The 22,073-nt window shown below is 40.9% G+C and overlaps 1 protein-coding gene and 2 long non-coding RNA genes across 3 annotated transcripts in view; 1 reads left to right on the top strand and 2 right to left on the bottom strand.

Moving 5' to 3' along the window:
• Positions 1-5,182: 5,182 nt before the first annotated feature.
• On the bottom strand, positions 5,183-6,662 carry LOC147330285 (trace amine-associated receptor 1-like). The gene has a single exon (XM_086294195.1). It carries the CDS (start codon positions 6,534-6,536, stop codon positions 5,592-5,594), a length of 945 nt encoding a protein of 314 aa, XP_086150321.1. The 5' UTR covers positions 6,537-6,662; the 3' UTR covers positions 5,183-5,591.
• Positions 6,663-17,756: 11,094 nt separating this feature from the next.
• LOC147330286 (uncharacterized) lies at positions 17,757-19,353 on the top strand. The gene is made up of 3 exons (XR_015129239.1): positions 17,757-17,951; positions 18,037-18,148; positions 18,229-19,353. It is a non-coding gene; the product is annotated as an uncharacterized LOC147330286 (long non-coding RNA).
• A 1,885-nt stretch (positions 19,354-21,238) lies between these two features.
• LOC147330287 (uncharacterized) overlaps positions 21,239-22,073 on the bottom strand; it is a 109,213-nt gene continuing 108,378 nt past the window's right edge. Inside the window, exon 3 of the long non-coding RNA XR_015129086.1 lies at positions 21,239-21,393. This is a non-coding gene — a long non-coding RNA (uncharacterized LOC147330287). The remainder of the gene's footprint in view (positions 21,394-22,073) is intronic.

Raw genomic sequence — 22,073 nt, forward strand, 5'->3', positions numbered from 1 at the left:
ACCCCTGTCCTGAAATGCCACTGGCGTGCTCTCCTGCTCTCTGTGAAAATATTTTAACTCATTTTATTCATAAAGTTCTACATCTTAAGTTCTCGCTCCCTTCGGTGCCGAGTTTTACTCCCACCCCTGGTTGTTCATTATCATTTCAACAGTTTGAGCCGGTGTCACTCCATACTCTCAAGCGACTTATTGACCAATCAAAGGACACCTCTCCTGCTTATGATATCCTTCCATCTCGTATAGTTAAGGATTGCTTCAGCGTAATTGGACTCAGCATCCTATCTCTAATGAATATATCCCTACTTGCAGGCTCTGTTCCTTTAGCCTTCAAACATGCTGTTGTCCAGCCCGTTCTTAAAAAAAGGAACCTTGATCATAACGATCTTGGAAACTATAGGCCAATCTCTAACCTTCCATTCCTGTCCAAAATACTGGAGAGGATCGTTCTTTCACAACTCCAGCCGTATTTGGATCTGAATGCCATTTATGATAAATTTCAGTCTGTTTACAAACCCTGTTATAGTACTGAAACGGCCTTGCTCAGAGTCCTCAATGATCTCCTTCTGATTGCTGACTCTGGACGCTCTTCAGTCTTGGTCCTACTAGATCTATCCTCGGCTGGTAGATCATAACATCCTATTAGCGAGGCTTGAACACACAGTTGGCATTGGAGGTGCCGCCCTTGATTGGTTAAGTCATACCTTTCTAATAGGTCCTTCTCGATCAATTTTGGCCCTTATTTATCCTCTGCTGCACCTGTCTCCTGCAGCGTGCCTCAAGGATCTGTCCTTGGCCCCCTGCTCTTCTCACTGTATATGAGGCGCAATCTTTGAGAAGTATAACATTACACATCATTGTTATGCTGACGACATACAGATGTATTTCGAACTAACTGATGATCCTGCTATGTCTTTGTACGGCTTTCGCGAGTGTATGCGTGAGGTCAAAAATTGGCTCGCAGGTAATTCTCTTATTCTAAATGACAGGAAAACTGAAATTATTGTGTTTGACAGCAGAGTCCCCTGTGGCCAACTCCGTGACGCCCTCGGTTCCTTTAACAGTTTCCTCACCGACACTGTTAGTGACCTGGGTGTATTCTTGGACAGCTCTTTTAAGTTCGACAAACAAGTGTCTTCTGTTGTTAAATCTTGCTTCCATCAATTGCGTCTTATTAGCAAGGCCAGACATTATGTTCCGCATAGGGACCTTGGAAAGCTTATCCACGCCTTTGTGACATCTAGGTTGGATTATTGCAACTCACTTTACTTCGGTCTTAACTCTCCTGTCCTCCATAGACTCCAAATTGTTCAGAATGCGGCTGCTCGTCTCATTACTGGTAGTGGGCGCCATGTCTCTATTACCCCTGTCCTTGCTGACCTGCATTGGCTTCCCATTAAGTATCGCATTCAATTCAAAATCCTGCTGCTTACCTTCCGAATTATTAACAATATAGCGCCAAGCTACCTCATTGAGCTACTTAGATTATACACCCCTACTAGAGCACTAAGATCATCTTCCCAGTCACTCTTGGTGCTCCCGAGATCCCGGTTAAAGACTAGAGGTGACCGCGCGTTTGCCGTGGCAGCACCTGATTTATGGAATAACCTCCTCATCGCTATACGCGAGTCTGATTCCATCCATTTCTTCAAATCGCGGTTAAAAACCACTTATTTAGCCTCGCCTTTTCTACCAGTTAACGCCTGCTTGTCAGTTAGCTTAATGCTTATTCTTATCTTTGGCTTATTCTTAATTACTTTTAATCATTTTAAAAAATTTTGACTGTTTTATCCTTTACACTTAGTTTCCTTTTATGCTTTTAGCAATTCTTTTGCTTTTGTGTTTTAATGCCATTCAGCCTGCTAGCATGTTTTGGTACCTTGCCCCATAGCCCTCATCCTTCCCTGTTACTTCATCCTACTCTCTTGCATGTTAAGCACTTTGGTACACCACTGGTTTTAAATGTGCTATATAAATAAAGTTTGTTGCTGTTGTTGTGTTTTATCCACCACCCTTTACCCATCTACATATTTAACGGGGAAGCCAAAATGCTCCCACACATGAGATTTAAGTGATGCTGGAGGTTTCTGGAGGTCCTCTGCTCCTTCAGTTGGACCACTAGCGCTGGCCATGACTATTGCTTGAAAGACTGACCATGCGCAGATTGCGCATGAAACTTGTGCAGTGAAACTTTTATTTTCTTTTTCGAATCTTCGGATCATGTACGTACCGAACCATGGAGAGGGATCGGTTCGGATCACGGGTCAACAGTGATCTGTTGCACCACTACTCACTACTGAGCCACAATGACAGAAGAGACACGAACAAAATATAGCATAAAACAGTATTTGTCCCTCCTTTTATTTGTGTTATAGTGAATGTTATGTGAGGCCTAATGTTAACATAGAGTAAGTTTGATGGGTCTCTGTAAACATCATGTTACCAGTATGATCTAGTAAGAGTATAATGGATTGAAAGGGAATTCATTATAATAACACAGTTCAATAGTATTTCTTCACTAGTGGTTGGCAAGCCATCTCAACGAGCAATTTCCTTCAGTGACCTGAAACTGGACCTTCAGTGAAGGTCCAGTTTCAGCTCTCCCACCTTGTGTTATCGGCATTCTGAACAGAGGAGAAAAAAGGGCCAAAGAAACACACTTACACCGATTCTTTAAGTCTCCAATGTGCGGGAACCTAGCTTGCTTTAAGAGGCCAATGATATGTTATTGGCTGAGGAGAAACTCCCTCTCTTGTAGTTAGACCTTAACTGGCCCAACAACATGCAGGTGTGTGATAATGTGTCACACTCAGGTGCAGAGAGAATAGCAGAAATACTCAACTTTGGAACACAAAGCAAACCTGATGCACACGCACACATTCTCTCACACACAAGAAGAGGGAATAAGAGAGTGAAAGAGGGGAAAAGGTTTACTGCATTTATACTCCCACTTTTAAGACAGTGAAATGAAAAAGCTTTTTTGTGGGTGGCATAAACATATTTTATCTCAGTGTTGCTGTTCAGATTCATGATTCAGTTTCTTTGATGGGAACATGTGTGTTATGTGTCGCCTGAAAAAAGTTGTTCCCATGTTCAATATATATTTAGTTTTCCTGTTGAGATATACTGTGTGTATGTATGTACTAGGGGTGCAACGATATTCGTATCGATATTGAACCGTTCGATACAGTGCTTTCGGTTCGGTACGCATATGTATCGAACAATACAAAATTTGTAATTTATTTTATCAACTTTCCTTCTGATGATGCTGTCTGTGTTGAGCGCTCAGTGAATCTGCGTTCGACTACTCATTCAGATCTGGCGTTTGGAATTATTTTGGTTTTCATGTGACGTATGACCCTGAAGGTAAGCGAGTCATGGACTAAAGTAAAACAGTATGTTGGATGTGCCATGCAATGCTCAATTACATGGGTGGGAACTAGTGTGTTAGCGCAGTTAGCTCGTTAACGTGTTGGCCGTCTAGCCCCATGCACGGGGCGATCGGCGGTAGCTCGTTAACGGAGATTTGCCGTGTTGTGGCGTTAAGGTCATTTCAACGAGATTAACCTGAAAGCACTAGTGGGAACACAACGAATATGACTGCACATTTACGCCGACATCATCCTAGTGCAAAGACAAGTGGAAGCAGAAAAAAAACAAGCAAGCATGCTACTAACTTTAGCCGAGTCATTTAGACAGCTGTTAGCACATGATTCTCCTTATATGTTTAATATGCTGCTGAGAATATAGCCCAGAAGAAGCGGATAGTATAGCTTTTATTTTGGAAAGAGACATTTCTCTGTAATAAACTCTCTTTTCCAAAGATGAGTGATTCCTCAATCAGATACAGGGCTCGCAATATCGCTAGCCCAACGTCCCGGAGCTAGCGATTTTTTCAGTCGGGCTACCAAAATCTATCTCTTCCCTGCCCGTCGGGCTATTGTAGGAAGGAAAAATATATGTCAATGCTTTTGCATTCTTTCGGAAATGTAGCTGGGTAATTATGTCATTGGCATCGGTGAGCCACTGTCAATATGTGACATATTGAAATCGCGTTTGAATTTGCACTTGTTTTTTTGCTTTCACTTTGCAATCGCGCGAACTGTGTATAGAGGGCGACAGCACTGATCTGTGAGTGATGATAATTTGCGCACCAATTCCTCTGACATCGTCTTATTAATCGTTAGCTTACTATGCAAACATGACAAGTGAAATCTCCCGCAGCTTAAACATGTGAGAGGTTGATCGCGCAGAGAATCGCTGAGCTTATGTGAGTGCGTGTGTAAAAGCAGCAGGATTTATATTTGACTACGATAACCTAGATGACTGAGAACCTTCACAGACAGATATATATTTTAGTTCTGCTGAGCCAAATAAGAGAGGTCAGGGTGAAGAAGTGACAGCCAAAGAAAAGCTTACCACAAAACGGAGAAGTTATGACAAATCAGACTATAAGGCAAAAAGAAAGTGCAGCTTTATGGTTTCATGGACAAAAGAATTTCTGTGGCTGCGATATGATGAGCTAAATAACCAGGGCTGCACATAAGTGGTCCGCAGGTGCGCATTCGCTGTCAAAATAAAAAACACGCACAAGGGTTAGGGTTAAATTTAAAAACTGTACTTTTGAGTTAAAATATATATTTATAATTTTAATAAATGACAAATTAAAAAGGCATGAACATTTTTTTTGTATCGAAAAAATATCGAACCGTGACACCAAAGTATCGAACCGAACCGTGAATTTTGTGTATCGTTGCACCCCTAGTATGTACGTATGTTTGTAAATGAAAAATTAATAAAAACAGACTTTTTGGGTTAATTTAGTGTGAGCAATGAAAAATGTCACCATCCTAAGGCAGTAATTATGGGAAAATATCATGTCACTACTGTTGTTGCTCTTTTATTGTTTTCTGCTCCAAACATCTTTACCTTATGTATTTGCCAAGTGCTAAAGTTAGACCTTTCTTAGAGCTGGTTGGGAGAAAGTTAGCTCTGTGTACAAGCAGACAAGCTTAAGGAATACAGATTCAACAGTCATTCATACGTTTAATTAGGGATTCTGTGTGGTCGTGTTTCATTTACACAGTACACACAAGGGAAGTGGACTAAACACCTGTAATTACAGACAAGCAGACACGCAGACAAGCTTAGGGAATAAGGATTCAACAGTCATTCACACCTTTAATTAGGGACTCTGTGTTGTCTTGTTTCATTTACACAGTACACACTTAATTTTTTTTAAAAAAAGAGACAGAATTATTATAACAATTATGTACATGTTTATTGTAACATTATATGCTGTTTGTCAACAAGGTCTTCTATAAGGGCAATACAGAAGTAGTAGTAGAAGAATGATCATTTGTGTCATGCTCACTTTTAACAGCCATTCAATATATCTTCATATTTTATAGAAACGTGATAATTACATGAACAAGCTCATTAACAGTGTACTGATAAAATCTGTACATAGGCAGTTCAGTCTGTGCATAGTGACAGTTGACTTACATAGTTGAAACTGTAATGAACAACATAGAGAAGATCAACTGTGGTGATATTTACTCTTATTGATATAATTCATAATATATATATAGCTGTCAGTGTAGTTTTATGTTAGTAACATCACCTTGAAATATTTTTCCAGAAATTATCATTTTAAAAGCTCTTCTAAACCAAGTGAAAAAGAAAGCATAAATAAAGGGATTGAGCATTGAGTTAGAAATTGCAAACCAGTTAAATGGTTCAAGAAGCACATAAAGTATAAAACTATCCAGAGGAACAAATGAATAACTAAGAAAAAGAGGAACCCAACAAATTAAAAATATTCCAATAACTATGGTTAATGTCTTTGTGGCCTTTCTCTCCGTACTGGAAACTGCTTTAGACTTTGTGTTCTGAGAAATTGTATTATGGATGCTGCGTGCCTGCCTCAGTGCAACAACAAGAATTTTGGTGTACATGAAAAGTAAAACTATTGTTGGGATATAATATACTACCACTGATGCGGCAATGAGAGCGAAAACGCAACTTGTGTCACATTCGTCTAAAATAAAAAACAGCAGGAAGACAAAAATTCCACACAAGATAGCAACAGCCCAACTTCCAAGGCCCATCTTCATGGCAACACAATCAGTTATTTTAGTTTTATATATCAGAGGGTGGCAAACAGCATAATATCGATCAACAGAAATACAGCACAAATTTAATAAGGAAGATACACCCATTGTTACATCCATTGTGCTTCTTAAGTTGCACAGTAAACTGTATATATACAAACATGGCTTTAGAGACACTGTCATGCTCAAAGGAAATATTAAAGCACCAATTAGTAGATCAGCCACAGCCATAGAGAGGATAAGGTAGTTTGTAGGAGTGTGGAGATATCTAAAGTAAATTATAGAAATTATCACAAGAAGATTTCCACATATTGTAAGAAGCATAAATGAGCTGAGGACAACATATAATAACACACATAATTTGTTCTTTTGTGAATCGCAGAGAAGGAAGCTCACAGTATTAACAGTCACATTGAATAACTCCATGACTCCCTGTCACAGCCCTGGAACAAGTTTCAATTTTCAGCATTCAAAAAAACATTTCTTTCTCTGTTCTCATGAACAAACAAACAAACAATGCATTCTTTAGGTTGTCTACATACCTGTATGAGGTTGTCTACATACCTGTATGAGGAGTGTGTTAAGAGACTTTTAACATGACAGTCACATGACTGTAACATTTCTCAGCTAATTAGAATAACGAATACATTATGCACTTGTCCAATTAAAAGTGAGAAACGTATGGCCGTTGCTGACATCACAAGTAGTGATGAGTTTGCATGTGTGTTTATGCATGATTTGTATTGTCATCCCAAATTAGATGAACTGGCAATAACTATTTGTGGCCACTTCTAATAAAAACAATTTGTTTTTAAGGTGATAGTGTACAGTTGACCTTTTTCATTGTTTGTTAACACCTGAGCACTGATAGCACAACATCTGCAGACACTATAGAAAAGCATGTCCATGATGATGAGTGCTAATATTGTTGTATCATCAGCAAGCGTGTTGATCTGATCTGTGCTGAATTTGGCAGTGCAGTAATCTGTCACCACAGTAAAGAGCAGTTGACAAAGTACTCAGCCCAGAGTGCAGCCCTGCTTTGGTGATTTCTTACTGCCAACACATACTGTCTGCTGTCTTTCTGGCAATAAGTCCAAAATACAATTACAGCATGAGATAATAAAACTGAGCAGAGACAGCTTCACCATCTGCTTCAAGCTGATTTTGTTAAAGCAGGGGTAGGCAACTCCAGGCCTCGAGGGCCGGTGTCCTGCAGGCTTTAGATATCACCCTGGGTCAATACACCTGAATCAAATGATTAGTTCATTATCAGTCCTCTGGAGAACTTCAATACATGTCAAAGAGGTCATTTAGCCATTTAAATCAGCTGTGTTGGATCAAGGACACATCTAAAACCTGTAGGATTCTGGCCCTCGAAGCCTGGAGTTCGACACCTGTGGTCTACATGCTCTTCCAGAGGGGTCCAGTGAGATCGAGGAGGGGGTAAGATTTTTAAAGTGACTGATTAACACTTAAAATTGAGCCAATTAATTATTTAAAAGAATATAGACCTCTTGTGCTGAAGGTAATTTAATCTGAAAGGAAGTGTTAAAACCAATGTTTATAACATGAATATAAATAAGAACAGTGATTTTTCTGCAGAGTATTCTGCAGAGTAAATTCTGCATTATTTTAATATCATTATTCTGCCTGAAGTAAATATTTGAGAATAAAGAAATGATGACGCTCCACAGCTTTCATTCAGTTAGTCAAACCTACTCAACCTGAATATCTGAGCTCATCAGGGAACATTATCAGAAGTTCTGGGTGAGGATGGAAGACCTCAGATATGGGGACATGATGAGCATGACCCCTACCTTCAAAGGATGCAGGATTTATGGCCTAAAGAAAAAACAGAAAGGAAGACAACAACAACTTGGGAAAGGAGTAATCATGCCTTCACAGATTTGAAAAAGGAGGAAAACATATCTCTGAAAGATCAGAGAGTTTAAAAGCTTACATGCTTATGCTTTAAGAACAAAAAAGAGGAGAAAAAAAGAAGAGATGGGAGACTCAGAAGAAGAAATCTGTATCACTGGAAGATTCTCACTTTAAATTGGACCTTTGGAGATGTGAGATGGGATAGAGGTAAGGCAACTTTCTCTGGAGGTACTGGCCAATCACCAATAAACAATCGCTTTTGCCTTAACTGTATCTGCCCTGCGCTTTTCCCCTTTTCCAGAGGTGGGACCAAGTCATTGTTTTGCAAGTCTCAAGTAAGTCTCAAGTCTTTATCCTCAAGTCTCAAGTCAAGTCTCAAGTAATGTCAGGCAAGTCAGAGTCGAGTCTCAAGTCACTGGTGTAAAAGTCCGAGTCAAATCACAAGTCTGAAACTTTGAATTTCAAGTCCTTTCGAGTCTTTAAAAAAAAACAAACGAAAAAATAATGTTGCAGTTATATGCTAAATGTAAATATACACAAATTGTGAAATTGCACCTCTTTAAAATGCAGCTCAATTAAACCTAGCTCCAAGAATAATTTTCACCGACAGTTCTGAGATAAGCTGCATGTTATTCTTGGATGCGGTTGTAGGACCAGCTTTAAAATCGCATGACAAAAATATCATACACATTAAAAAAAACTGTATCACCAACGTAGCCTGGACAACATTTGCTAGTTAGATGAAGTCAGCTATATCATCTTAGCATATTTATATGCATATTTATAATCATACGGTTCTTGGAGTGAGTGCACACACTCATGAAGTTTAGTAACTTCAGGTCACTGCAACAAGCCCAGGTACAGATTACCGACGGATGGGTACAGGACCTTAAAATGCACCGTGTAGAACGAAAGACCATCGTACGTATCATAAGTTTACCAGTCTCAGAAATTGTCGTCATAAATACACATTCGTTAACCGTTTATTAATAGGACCTTTGAGCTCAACGGTAATTAATTAGTAGTGGAAATAATTTCTGGTACCCATCACAGAAATGTAGCAGTGACAATAATACTGTATGCTGTAATCGTACTGGGCAATTAGTGATACAAAAAACCTGTTTTATCCTGTGAATAAAAGTATATGTTTTTGTCAATGTACCATAATAACAGAAGCGAAACGCAATATTGTGTCAGGACAATTCACTATTTATGCACAATAAATAAAGGAGCATAGCGCGACAATTTCTGTTCAGCGCCAGACTTGCTTGTAACCTATATCACCAATTATGTTAAGAAAAATGACGTATTAACTACTAAAAAACACTGACCTTCGTGTAAATGCTTGGAGCAGACTAACATGTGAGCCGGAGTGTTCTGGGACGTTATATTTGATCTTTGATCTGGGACGTTATATTTGAATGGCTGCAATCCAGGCCATCCGTCGCGTCTTTGTTACTTCGGAAACATGGCTTGAACAATTTCTCTTCAACGACGTAATCCGATAACAACCGATCTCTTTACCTGTCGGCTTCCCGTGGCTGTCATGCGACCGGCTATTGCAGTTAATAATACAACGGCTTCTTGACATTTTTGTGTTTCTTTTTATCGCTGTATAACTGATTTTAATTGAAAGCCTGCGTGCGCTAGTACCGCTTGCCACGAGTTCCCAGAATCCTTTGCGGTTCTACCCGTGAATGACGTCACATTTTCAATCTCTATATAATATGCCTGTTAAATTTTATATTTGGGGTAAAATATCAAGTCTTTTCAAGTAAACCGGTTCAAGTCCAATTCAAGTCCCAAGTCATTGGTGTAAAAGTCCAAGTCAAGTCACAAGTCTTAGAACATTTTTTCAAGTCAAGTCTAAAGTCATAAAATTAATGACTCGAGTCTGACTCGAGTCCAAGTCATGTGACTCGACTCCACACCTCTGCCCTTTTCACAATGAACCCTAGGAATTTTACTGTCTCAACGTGACATAGAGGCATTTCCAAAAGACACTGGTGAACCAGAAGGACATCGGACTTATGCTCCTGGACAGACTTTGAGAAAATACGAATGTCATCAAGGTAAACAGGCACAAAATGATTAATGAAGTCATGTAGCATGTCATTGAAAAGGGGTTAGAAAACTGGGGAGACATTAGCCAAAAAAAGTATGGCAATATTCAAAGTGGTCCAGATGTGTCTAAAAGGCTGCTTTCTATTAATCACTCTCTTTAATTCTTATCAGGTGGTAGGTTTGGTGAACAGTGACGCACCCTAAAAGAGCTGAAAAGCAGAGGACAAAAAAGGCAGAGGATATTTAGTTTTAACAGTAATTTTGTTTATCCCACAGAAATCAGTGACAGAAGTGTTACTGTCTTAAGTGACAGATGATTCCAGCGGCTAGTGTACTGTACAATCAAAATTGCTCCCAACAAACATAGATGTTTACATCAGCACTGTAACTTGCACTATTTTATCAACCGATTCACACTACAACCTGGGTTTGCCTCTTATCTGTATTCAATTTTATTTAATTCTAATAACTGTACAGTACTCTGTTTTTGGTAACTATTGTCCTTGATGTAAATATGTAAAACAAAATGTGTATTTTTCTGTTCTGTGACCTGTGTACTGTTTGTTTGTATATGTGTTTTAAATTAAATGATGATTCTATTCTATTCTATTCTATTCTATTCTATTCTATTCTAGTGAATTGGTTATGTAACTATATAGATGGCTTGAGATGAATGGAGCATCTGGTAGCAGAATGATTGTGCAATCATATGGAAGCAGCAGTGGTGGTGTAAGTGAGAGGGTGAGATCTTTACTAAATACCTCAGCAAGGTCATGATATACTTCTTGTACAGTTATGAATACTAAATCTACCAGGGGAGTGGCTGACTTTAAACACTGTTGGAGACAATCGAGGTTCCACCCAGAAATACTGTTTTTCTTAAATCAATGTGAAGATTATGCAAACTGCCATTAGACAGAACAGAGGTACAGCGCTTAGGAAAGAGAGAGACAGAAAGTGGTAAGTCAATCGGCGAGGACAGAGGGATTCTGCCAATTATGAGGCACAGTAGTCTGTTTTCTGGAAATGGCATTCCAGTGACTCAAAATGGTACTGAGTAGTGTTTATGGTATAAGGCATATATATATTTATAAGGCATAACTGAGCTCCTGGACACTCTGAGGGGAAACCTGGCAGCATCAGATGGACTGAAATATAATGCATCAGAGGTATTGTATTGGTCAGCCGACTGTGGAGGGCAGTCAGTGGTGTCACTTCCTTAATCCTCCAGGAACTGCCTGCATATTCTTCCCACACAAGGCCACGAACTGCGTGCAGCATTCGATACTGTTGACCATAATATCCTATTAGAGCGATTAGAACATGCTGTAGGTATGTATCATATCTATCTAATAGACTACAATTTGTACATGTAAATGGAGAGTCCTCTTCACACACTGAGGTTAATTATGGAGTTCCACAGGGTTCAGTGCTAGGACCAATTCTGTTTACACTATACATGCTTCCCTTACGCAGTATCATTAGAAGACATAGCATACATTTTCACTGCTATGCAGATGACACCCAGGTCTATCTATCCATGAAGCCAGATAACACACATCAATTAGTTAAACTGCAGGAATGTCTTAAAGACATAAAGACCTGGATGGCCGCTAACTTTCTGCTTCTTAATTCAGATAAAACTGAGGTTATTGTACTCGGCCCTGAAAAGCCTAGAAATATGGTATCTAACCAGATTCTTACTCTGGATGGCATTACCTTGGCCTTCAGTAACGCTGTGATGAACCTTCAAATCATTTTTGACCCGGATATGTCCTTCAACACACATATTAAACAAATATGTAGGACTGCTTTCTTCCATTTGTGCAACATCTCTAAAGTTAGAAATATCCTGTCTCAGAGTGATGCTAAAAAACTAGTTCATCCATTTATTACTTCCAGGCTGGACTACTGCAATTCGTTATTATCAGGATGTCCAAAAACACTCCCTGAAAAGCCTTCAGCTAATCCAAAATGCTGCAGCAAGAGTACTTACAGGGACTAGAAAGAGAGAGCATATTTCTCCTGTTTTGGCTTCCCTTCATTGGCTTCCTGTTAAATCCAGAATTGAATTCAAAATCCTGCTCCTCACATACAAGGTCTTAAATAATCAGGCCCCATCTTATCTTAATGACCTTGTAGTACCATATCACCCTATTAGAGCACTTCGCTCTCGCTCTGCAGGCCTACTTGTTGTTCCTAGAGTATTTAAAAGTAGAATGGGAGGGAGAGCCTTCAGTTTTCAGGCCCCTCTTCTGTGCAACCAGCTTCCAGTTTGGATTCGGGAGACAGATGCGCAGAGCCATTGCAGGGGGGTCGGGGAATGAATAAAAACAAAAGAATGCTTGGACACTGGACAGGATAATGGACAGGTTTTTGACGGGTCTCCCACACAAATGCAAAGCAAGAGATGAAGGATTCCCAAATATGTTTCCAAACAAACTTCCTTTCAAGCCAAATACTAGAAAATATGAAGAAGCATATCTTCCCTTTGGCTTCACCTGCACAAGTGCCAAGGTAGGTCTCTGCGACAGAATTAGTTTCCCCTGCGTCACGCAAAAACAGAATCCCACATTCTTGATTTTTAGTTCACAAACACTTCCTGTAATGACTAACTACTCCTGACATTTTGGAGATGTTAGCTGTTTATACAGTAAAGTTACAGTGGGATACAAATAATATCAGGCTGATCCTGCCATAACTTGTTCCCCCTGTACAAATCACGGACAAACTATTGTTAGGTGGTGGGGGGTTGCGAAGATTTTTCTTGTAAAACAAAGGGGGACCTTGAAAAAAGTTTGGGAACCACTGCATTAGAAGATACCAGGCCCTCAAGCTAACCTAGTGAAGTCTGTTTCTGATTGTTTAGTCAGACACCAGAGTCTGAATGCATGTGAATGGGTAAATGTGAGAATGAGGTAAAGTGCCTTTACATGATCCATTCAATAATCTACTTTTTTACTATGTACAGCACTTTGGCCAACCTGTGTTGTTTTTAAATGTGCTTTTATGAAGAGGAAGGGAGAGAGGACGGTCCCTTCTGGTGCCGTCCTCTCTCCCTTCCTCTTCACCCTCTACACGACAGATTTCAGCCACTGCACAGAGACCTGCCATCTTCAGAAGTTTTCTCTGCAGCGGTTGGATGCATCAGCAGAGATGATGAGACAGAGTACCGGGCTGTGGTCGACTCCTTTGTCACGTGGTGGGAGCAGAATTGTCTTCAGCTCAACGTGGCAAAGACCAAGGAACTGATCGTGGACTTCAGGAAGACCAGGAAACACTCGACCCCTGTTTCAATCCAGGGGGTCAATATTGACATTGTGGAGGACTACAAATACCTTGGAGTATACATTGACAATAAACTGGACTGGGCGAAAAACACCACAGCACTTTACAGGAAGGGCCAGAGTCTCTATTTTTTGAGGCGACTGAGGTCCTTCAACATCTGCCGAACAATGCTCAGGATTTTCTACAAGTCTGTTGTAGATAATTCCCTCTAAGCTTTTCACCAAGTTGACGGATCTAGGACTCAGCTCATCACTGTGTCAGTGGATCCTCAACTTCCTCACAGACAGACCCCAATCAGTGAGGGTGGGAAAACAAGTCTCCCCCTCCATCTCACTCAGCACTGGAGTGCCTCAGGGCTGTGTTTTAAGCCCCCTGCTGTACTCACTGTACACTTATGACTGTGTAGCCACATCCGACACCACCTCCATTGTCAAGTTTGCTGACGACACTGCTGTTGTGGGCCTGATCTCCGACAACATCGAGACGGCCTACCTGGAGGAGATTAGGAACCTGGAGACCTGGTGCCAGGAGAATAACCTCCTCCTAAACATCAGCAAGACTAAGGAGCTGATCGTGGACTTCACTACAAAGCAGGCGAGGAATTACAAACCCCTCATCATCAGTGGCACGCCAGTGGAGAGAGTGGACAGTTTCCGATACCTGGGTGTCCACATCACTCAGGACCTCTCATGGTCCTGTCACATCAACACCCTGGTTAAGAAAGCCCGTCAGCATCTCTTCTTCCTCAGAAGACTTAGAGACTTCCATCTGCCACTGAAGGTGCTCAAGAACTTCTACTCCTGCACCATCGAGAGCGTCCTGACGGCAAACATCTGCACCTGGTTTGGGAACAGCACCAAGCAGGACAGATGAGATCTGCAAAGGGTGGTGCGCTCGGCAGAACGCATCATTCAATCAGAGCTCCCTGACCTGCTGTCCATCTACACCAAGCGGTGCAAGTCCAAAGCTAGGAAGATTATGATGGACCTCTCCCATCCCAACAATGGACTCTTCTCACTGTTGAGGTCTCGGAAGCGCTTCCGCTCCCTTAAGGCCAAAACAGAGAGAATGAGGAGGAGCTTCTTCCCCCAGGCTATTCGGGGCCTGAACCAGGTGTAGGACTGGACTCTCCCAAACACGTCACTATAAGACTGGACTCTCACACACGTCACCACACGCACCACCACACATTTCCTATAATCCTATAATTCCTATAATTTATAATCCTTATCTTTATAATCTCTTCTGCTATTTGCACATTCTTTACTGTAAATTCCTAAGTTAATTTGTAATTTTTGTAGTAAACTGTAAATTGTAAATATTGTAAAACTTTTCTCCTGTCATTTAATGGTCGGGCATTGTACAGCTACAAGCATTTCACCCCCATGTCATACTGTGTATGGTTCTGTGTATGTGACAAATAAAATTTGAATTTGAATTTGGCCAGTGCAATCTTCTATGCCGTTGTGTGCTGGGGGAGCAGGCTGAGGGTCGCTGATGCTAACAGACTCAATAAACTGATCTGTAAGGCCAGTAATGTTGTAGAGATGGAGCTGGACTCCCTTAAGGTGGTGTCAGAGAGGCGGATGTTGTCCAAAATAAAGACAATGTTGGATAATACCTCCTACCCACTCCATGACATGCTGGTCAGTCACAGGAGCATTTTCAGTGAGAAACTGAGAGTACCAAAAAGCACCACTGAACGACATAGGAAAACCTTCCTGTCTGTGGCCATCTCCCTGTACAATTCGTCCACTTAACACACTGTATACTGCAATAGCTACACCCTTTTTGCACACACTCTCCTCTTGGACCAACAGATATTGATCCTGCTGGTGGTTTAAAGCCCTGTCCAGCTTTTCAAGAGTAATTACCTGTCTCCTGTCATCTCACAGCAAACTGTCTGGCATTCTGTCAATGCCAAGTATTGATGTGCCATACTGGAAAAGGTGAACAACTGTTGTGTGCAGATATTACCTAACACTACCAGTAGTGACACTGACCCGAGCCAAATGCAAATCTAGTAAGAAAGATGAAAAGAGAAAAAAAAAAGTTTGGTAGTTGCTTTATTGTTTGCCCGCTAGTAGACCTGTTGTTAATTTCATTACCACCAAAGAAAGATTAAACTAATTAACAAACCCCTATGCTATTTAACTGACCATTAACATAATAATAACAATAATAATAATAATTAGTTTGATTTTTAGCAATTTTCTGGAAGAGAATGACATTCATACAGCTCATACTGACATCTTCAAGTGCTACAAGCCACATTTTAAACATTTGTGTACATCACATCACTAATGAACCTAACATATGTCTTTGGATTGTACAAGGTAAATGTAGGGCCCAGAACAAATTCTTATTGGCACAGTGAGAGCATGCAAAGTCTTAGAGAACCACTGCACTCAAAAAAAGGAAATTCCTACTTTTGTTAAGTCTGGATTGACAATCCACAATCGAGGTAGTTTGCAGTGGGTTCTCTCTGGGTACTCTGGTTTCCTCCCACAGTTAAAAGTTATGCAGTTATTTTCACCAATTAGGGTAATTGGTGAAAGTTCTCTCTGTGTTAGCCCTGCAATAGGCCTGTGACGTGTCCATGATGTACCCTGGGTCTCACCCTATCACATCTGGGATAGGCCCCAGGCCCCCCTCAGCCCTGATAAAGATAAGATCAATGGATGGAGTGGAATTTGTTATAAATCCATTAAACTTTTATGTTAACCAGACTCCATACTTTGTTGAACATTGTGTAATATAAAGATAAAATGTAGTTTTCAAGTGACCACGTAGTAATGGGGTAAAGGTTATGAATAGTGTTGGAATAAATTGAGACAATTGTGAAGGATTAAAATATTCCAAGAGCTCCAATTACTTCATCTAAACATGTTTCAGTCACATTGTATCAACACAAAATACACAGGTTTATCGAATATGAATAACTTGTGTTGATTTAACTTTGTTGTTTAAGTTACTGCCAAAGCAAAACATCTGTGTGCAACCAGTGTCCACTATGTGGACATAGTATGCATCATCGTGTGCTGCACATCAATGCTGCACCTTATCCCAGCTGTAAAATTTTCAAGATTTTTTCAAAAGACGCCTCAGTAAGTAGATAATTTGAAGTTCTATTTTTTGTTCACATTGTGACCCTGACTCTTACACAGTGATTATGGCAGCATTTCATGTTCTATTTGTTGTTAGATATTCTTTTTTGTTCTAATGTATAACTTTGTTGAAAACATTTCCCATGTAAACCAGATATTATTACCAAGTAACACATCTGGTTGCACATACAACACACATTGGGGAAAAGCAGAACTCCCTCTGTGTAACAATGGAGCAGCTAGGGGATTCAATACTCATACTCACTCACACCTTTAATGGAAGAAGTGTGAGGCCTCTCGATACCATTGCATCAATCAAACACCTTGGCTGCATCAGACAGCCAAGGTGTTTACAGTTGTACAGTTGGAAACCTAAAATCAGAGACAAGCCCACTCTGACTGACAGAGTCATTTCTTTATCTTGAAGTGATATCTGTTGGTCAGAGGTATGCATCACTGGATCATAATTCTCAAATAATATGAATAATTAAATACAGTATTTTAGTTCCATTCGTTTAGCTGGGTTAGACAGTCAATATACAGGTGCATTTCTGTCGTGAATTAGGAAATATCATAATGGAAAAAGACCCTAACTGTCTGGTAAAAGGGAAGAACTGTCATGGTTGGCTGTGTGGCAGGCGGGCAAGCAGGGCCCTGTTTCAGGAAGCCGGTTTAGTGGAAAAACTGAGTAAGTATACCCTGAGTTAACGAAAACTCTGGGTTTTCGGTTTCACAAAGCGAGTTCAGCTGCAGCCTGAGTGAGTCACTATGACGACACACTCCGTGAAGCTAACCTGCCCCCTAGCAGGTTTACTACAACTAACCCTGACTGTCTCCGCCCCTTTGTCGGAAACCTGACAGTAGGAAGTGTCGGACATGGCGTGCCACTTCCTTGAAGAGCCAGTAGATCGTGAAGCCCAAATTCTCCGCAGAGCTCTCCGCCGGGAGAGAGTGATCAGAGCGCGTTTGGACATTTTATCATTTCCTGATGATTTTCTGTGCGAACGTTACCGTTTCTCAGCACAATCTATAATTTATTTGGATAACATCCTCAGGCCATATATTACGCATGTGACACATCGCGGACATGCTCTCAGTTCTGTACATATTATTTGTATTGCACTTCGGTTTCTTGCAAACGGGAGCTTTCTGTATAATATTGGTGACGCTGAGCACGTTTCCAAGGCTACCGTCTGTCGGGCAGTCAGGAATGTTACAGTTGCACTGAAACGTCTCCTGTACTCGTCTGTGGTGTTCCCCGGTCACAGACCCACAAGATTTATCAAAGAGGGATTCCACAAAATTGCAGGTATCAGGATGACCAAAACTTAATGTATGATGTGGTGATACTTGGACTACTACTTAAATTGCACATTTATTTTCAGGGTTCCCAGGCGTGATTGGCTGTACAGATGGCACTCACATTCCAATCATTGCTCCTTCAGTAAATGAAGGAGACTATGTGAACAGGAAGTCTTTCCACAGCATTAATGTACAGGTACATAGTTCCCTGTAGCATTTCAAACTAACAAATTATTTCATCATAGTAATGGATGCTAATTTGTGTTCTCTGCACTGTGAAGATCATATATGATGCTGCCAACATTATCACAAATGTGGAAGCCAAGTGGCCAGGCTCTGTCCATGACTCACAAATATTCCGTGAATGTACACTGAGCACAAAATTTGGACATGGTGAGTTGAGAATACTTTAAAATATATAAAGACCAATTGCTTCAGGGACATTTGAACTGAAGTGTACCCTTCTGTCTTAGGAGAGTTCACTGGCTACTTGCTTGGTGATAGGGGGTATCCATGTTTACCCTATTTGCCTACCCCTTACCCTGACCCTGAACCGGGCCCACAGCAGCGATATAATCTGGCTAATTGCAGGACAAGAGCCAGAATTGAAATGACTATCGGAATGCTTAAGGCCCGGTTCCAGTGCCTGCAAAGACTCAGGGTCACCCCAGAAAGGGCATGTGACATTATTGTGGCATGTGTGATTCTTCACAACATTGCCACAATTAGAGGAGAACACTGTCCTTCTGAACCAAACATCAGCAGTGATCCAAACCATGAACATCCTGACCCTCCCACGGACATACAAGATGGAAGAGCAGTCAGAGACACCATATGTCACAATCATTTCCTTTGACCCATCACCTCAACATGTTGAAAGAAGAATAAACAGATTTTTTGTTCAACTGGCTTTATTGGTCGCCTGTATTTCCTGTACACAAAGTATTAAAAGATGTAAACCTCATAAAGTGTCTCTGTTGCTTCCTCCTCTGTAACAGCTGTCAATGTTTCTTCATTATTTTCCTGTAGTAAAGAAATAAACAACATTGCTGTTCTACTGTAAACTCATATAATCTGTGGAGTATTACTCACAACTGCATGTTGGTCTGGCTCAACAGGAGGCTGCACCAGATGCAGTACACCATCACCATCAACTGATAGAATATGAGGTTTATACAGGTCACTTATAACTTACAAGGGACCAAATGGCAATTAACAAACATACCAATCACCTTACACTTCATTGTCATTATGCTCTCAAAGACAACCAAGACTGAGGGAAGGCAAAATCAGTAGGAAAATAACTTCACTACAAAATAATCCATTATGGTAAAGAGTTTATCAAATGAATGAGTAGCACTGCAAAGGTGACTGTGAAGAAAGGATGTATGCACATCATGTATTATTTTGAATTTACCCCCTATGTAGGCACTTGTGTCTTGCGGGGTTATTGACTCAGAGGATGTCCCCGCAGAGATGCCTTCAGCCACAGGGCGCCCACTGTTTTGGCTGAGGGCCAACTGCTCAGCCTCTGTGAGTGGTGGTGGTGGAGGACCCCCACCTGTTTTTCGGGCCTCCGCTTTTTTTCTGTTGGCTATAACGGGGTCACATTTGAGCATACAGAGTAAGCAAATATGTACTTGTAATGTGCTCAGATAATTTCAATAAGTGCTTACAGAAAGAAAATTAATGTAGCCTCTAACTGCAATTGATTTACATGGGACAAACAGACCAAGCACTATGGCTCATAATACAATTACACCTTACCTGTTTGGACTATATTTTTATATTTCATTTTTACTTGCTGCCAGGCACGTTTGGGGCCTGTTGGGTTGCACCTGCGCTCACATCACATCACAAAATAAAATGTATAAAATAACAAATAAAATAACATATGATAAAATAACGTGTTAAATGGGTGGAAATCCCTCGATCAATGTTTATATTAACACTCACGCATTGACTCTGTCGGCTATGTTTTGCCATGCATGCTCCCTTTCTTTTGCAGCTGTGGCTGTGTTACTTTTTTCCGCGGAATTTGCATGTTATCGGCATATACTGCCATCAGAATTTCGGCCTCAAGCGCTGTGAAATACATTGACCGCGCCTTCTTTCCCTCCGTCTCCATGGTGACTCGCTTAATCTGTGCTCCGCTTATCAGGGCTTTATGTATCCTCGTCCGCGCGCTTCACTTGGGGTTAAAGCAACTCCGCGTTGACTGAACTAATTGTTATCAGCCTTTCTGAAACCGAATATTCCGAGTTGGACAGTTCGGGGTTACTCAACCGTGAGTGTCGTTTTTCACTCTGAGTTTTCCAAACCGGCTTCCTGAAACAGGGCCCAGGAGTGGTGGATCCAAAATGCAGGACTCAGACACAGAAGTTCAACTTAAAGCGCAGCTTTATTGCTGGAAACCCTCTTACTAACTAAAGGCATCAAAAGACAAACAAAAACGCTGGTGGACTAAAACACTGAAGCAGAAAACACTGAACTGGAAACAAAACACTGGCAAAACACACACAGCTTGTTGAGGGTACGACGCAACACTGACTCAGAGAAACACAGGGTCTAAATACACTGGGAAGTAATGAGGAGAATGAGACACAGAAGGAGAGCACAGCTGGGGGAAATTAGAACTGACGAGACAAGCAAAGCAGGACACATTCACATAAGTCACGGACCTTCAAAGTAAAACAGGAAGGATCACACAGAGACGCGAACTTGACACCATGGAGACAGCAACTAAGAAACACAGAGACATAAACCATAAGGCAGAGGACTCTAAGAACCGAGAGACACAGAGGGGAACTCAAACATGCAGACACAGACTTACACAGAACAGAGGGGACACAGAGAAACGAGAAGGGCAAGGGATCGAAACTAGAAACCATAGAATGACTCACACCAAGTACAATAATACTAAAATCACAAAGAACTAAAACGCTGGGTCAGGAGACCCAGGACCCTGACAAGAACGGGTCCAAGCATCCAAAAGATGAAGGCAGTTTTGTTTTTGGTAGTGGCTTTCCAAATACATCCTTAAATATTGAGAGCTATACCTAAACTTGACAAAGATATCCCAATACCAATATTAGGGATTATATTTAAGAATTTTCTAAATGCTGGAGGGATGTAAATTGACATTAGGATTGAAAAGGATGTCAGGTGACACATTCATTTATTTTGTTTAACAGAAACAAATGTACAGTTTTCAGTATCCCAAGCACCGAGATCATCGCCTGAGCATAGTCAGAGGATCCGCTGTCATCACCAGCAACCTCATCATCACCAGCAACCAAATCATTAGTGGAACTCCATCTCAGCATCTGGCCTCCTGCCCTGTCAATGTCCGGCTTTGCCACCTGAGGTGCTTCATTGGTCAGCTACCAATGAATTATCTCAGCTACCAGCCTCCTGCTAAGCTGTCTGATTGGACATGTTACCTCAGTGCCGATCTCTGGAGTTTCTTCATCCCTACTGCCACTGGCCCATCAGCTGAGCTCCAGGGTTTCTTCGCCTTCATTATTTGCCACATGGCTGGCCTTCAGAGTTGCTCCATCTCTACTGTTGGCCTTCCTGCCAACTTCAAGAGTTACTCCATCTCTGCTGCTTTCCACCTGGTTGGCACTCCTCCTGAACTTTTTTTTTTAAAATTTTTAATTTTGAACAACAAAAACAAACAAACAGAACCCAACAAAAATATAAGAGGAAGAAATTGGGGTACTGTTCCAGGCATCAAACAAATAGAGAGATATAAGCTGAATTAAGTGACAGAATCTTCAAGCCTTTGCTTATATTTATACCATTTAGTCCAATGCTGTTGAAAAAGATGACCTTTTAGTCGTAGAAAGATAGTCAGTCTCTCCATCAGATGTATTTCCTCTATAATCTCTAGGACTTGCTCTCGGGGAGGATCTTTCTTAAGCCAATTCCTTGTTATGGCCTTTTTAGATGCGAGCAACAGGATTTTAAAAATATATCTGTTAGATTTGTATTGTTGGATTGTCCTTTATGCCTAGAAATATATATTTAGATATGCTTAGAAGTATATAATCATTTGTAGATTGAAAGAATGTCTCATCCTAGGAGGTCTGTAACAACTCTGTGTAGCATGAAGAGGGGGTGCGTTCACTCCTCTCCAGAGTGTTCTGGCATAGATCACACACCCCTTGGGATCATGAGACCAGCAGGTTTAGGGAAGTTGTTTATGGGGTCACACTCTGACCCTACACGTCATATGTTAATGAGCCTATGTATATTCATGTAACCTAAATAAAAGAGCAGTGTTACGGGGGAACGGACGAGAGCAACTGGGGTC

Source organism: Aulonocara sp. 'chitande type north' Nkhata Bay, linkage group LG5 (assembly GCF_057382095.1).
Source record: "Aulonocara sp. 'chitande type north' Nkhata Bay isolate Kocher_YH1m ecotype deep benthic linkage group LG5, A_spYH_male_GT1.1, whole genome shotgun sequence".
Lineage (NCBI taxonomy): Eukaryota > Metazoa > Chordata > Actinopteri > Cichliformes > Cichlidae > Aulonocara > Aulonocara sp. 'chitande type north' Nkhata Bay.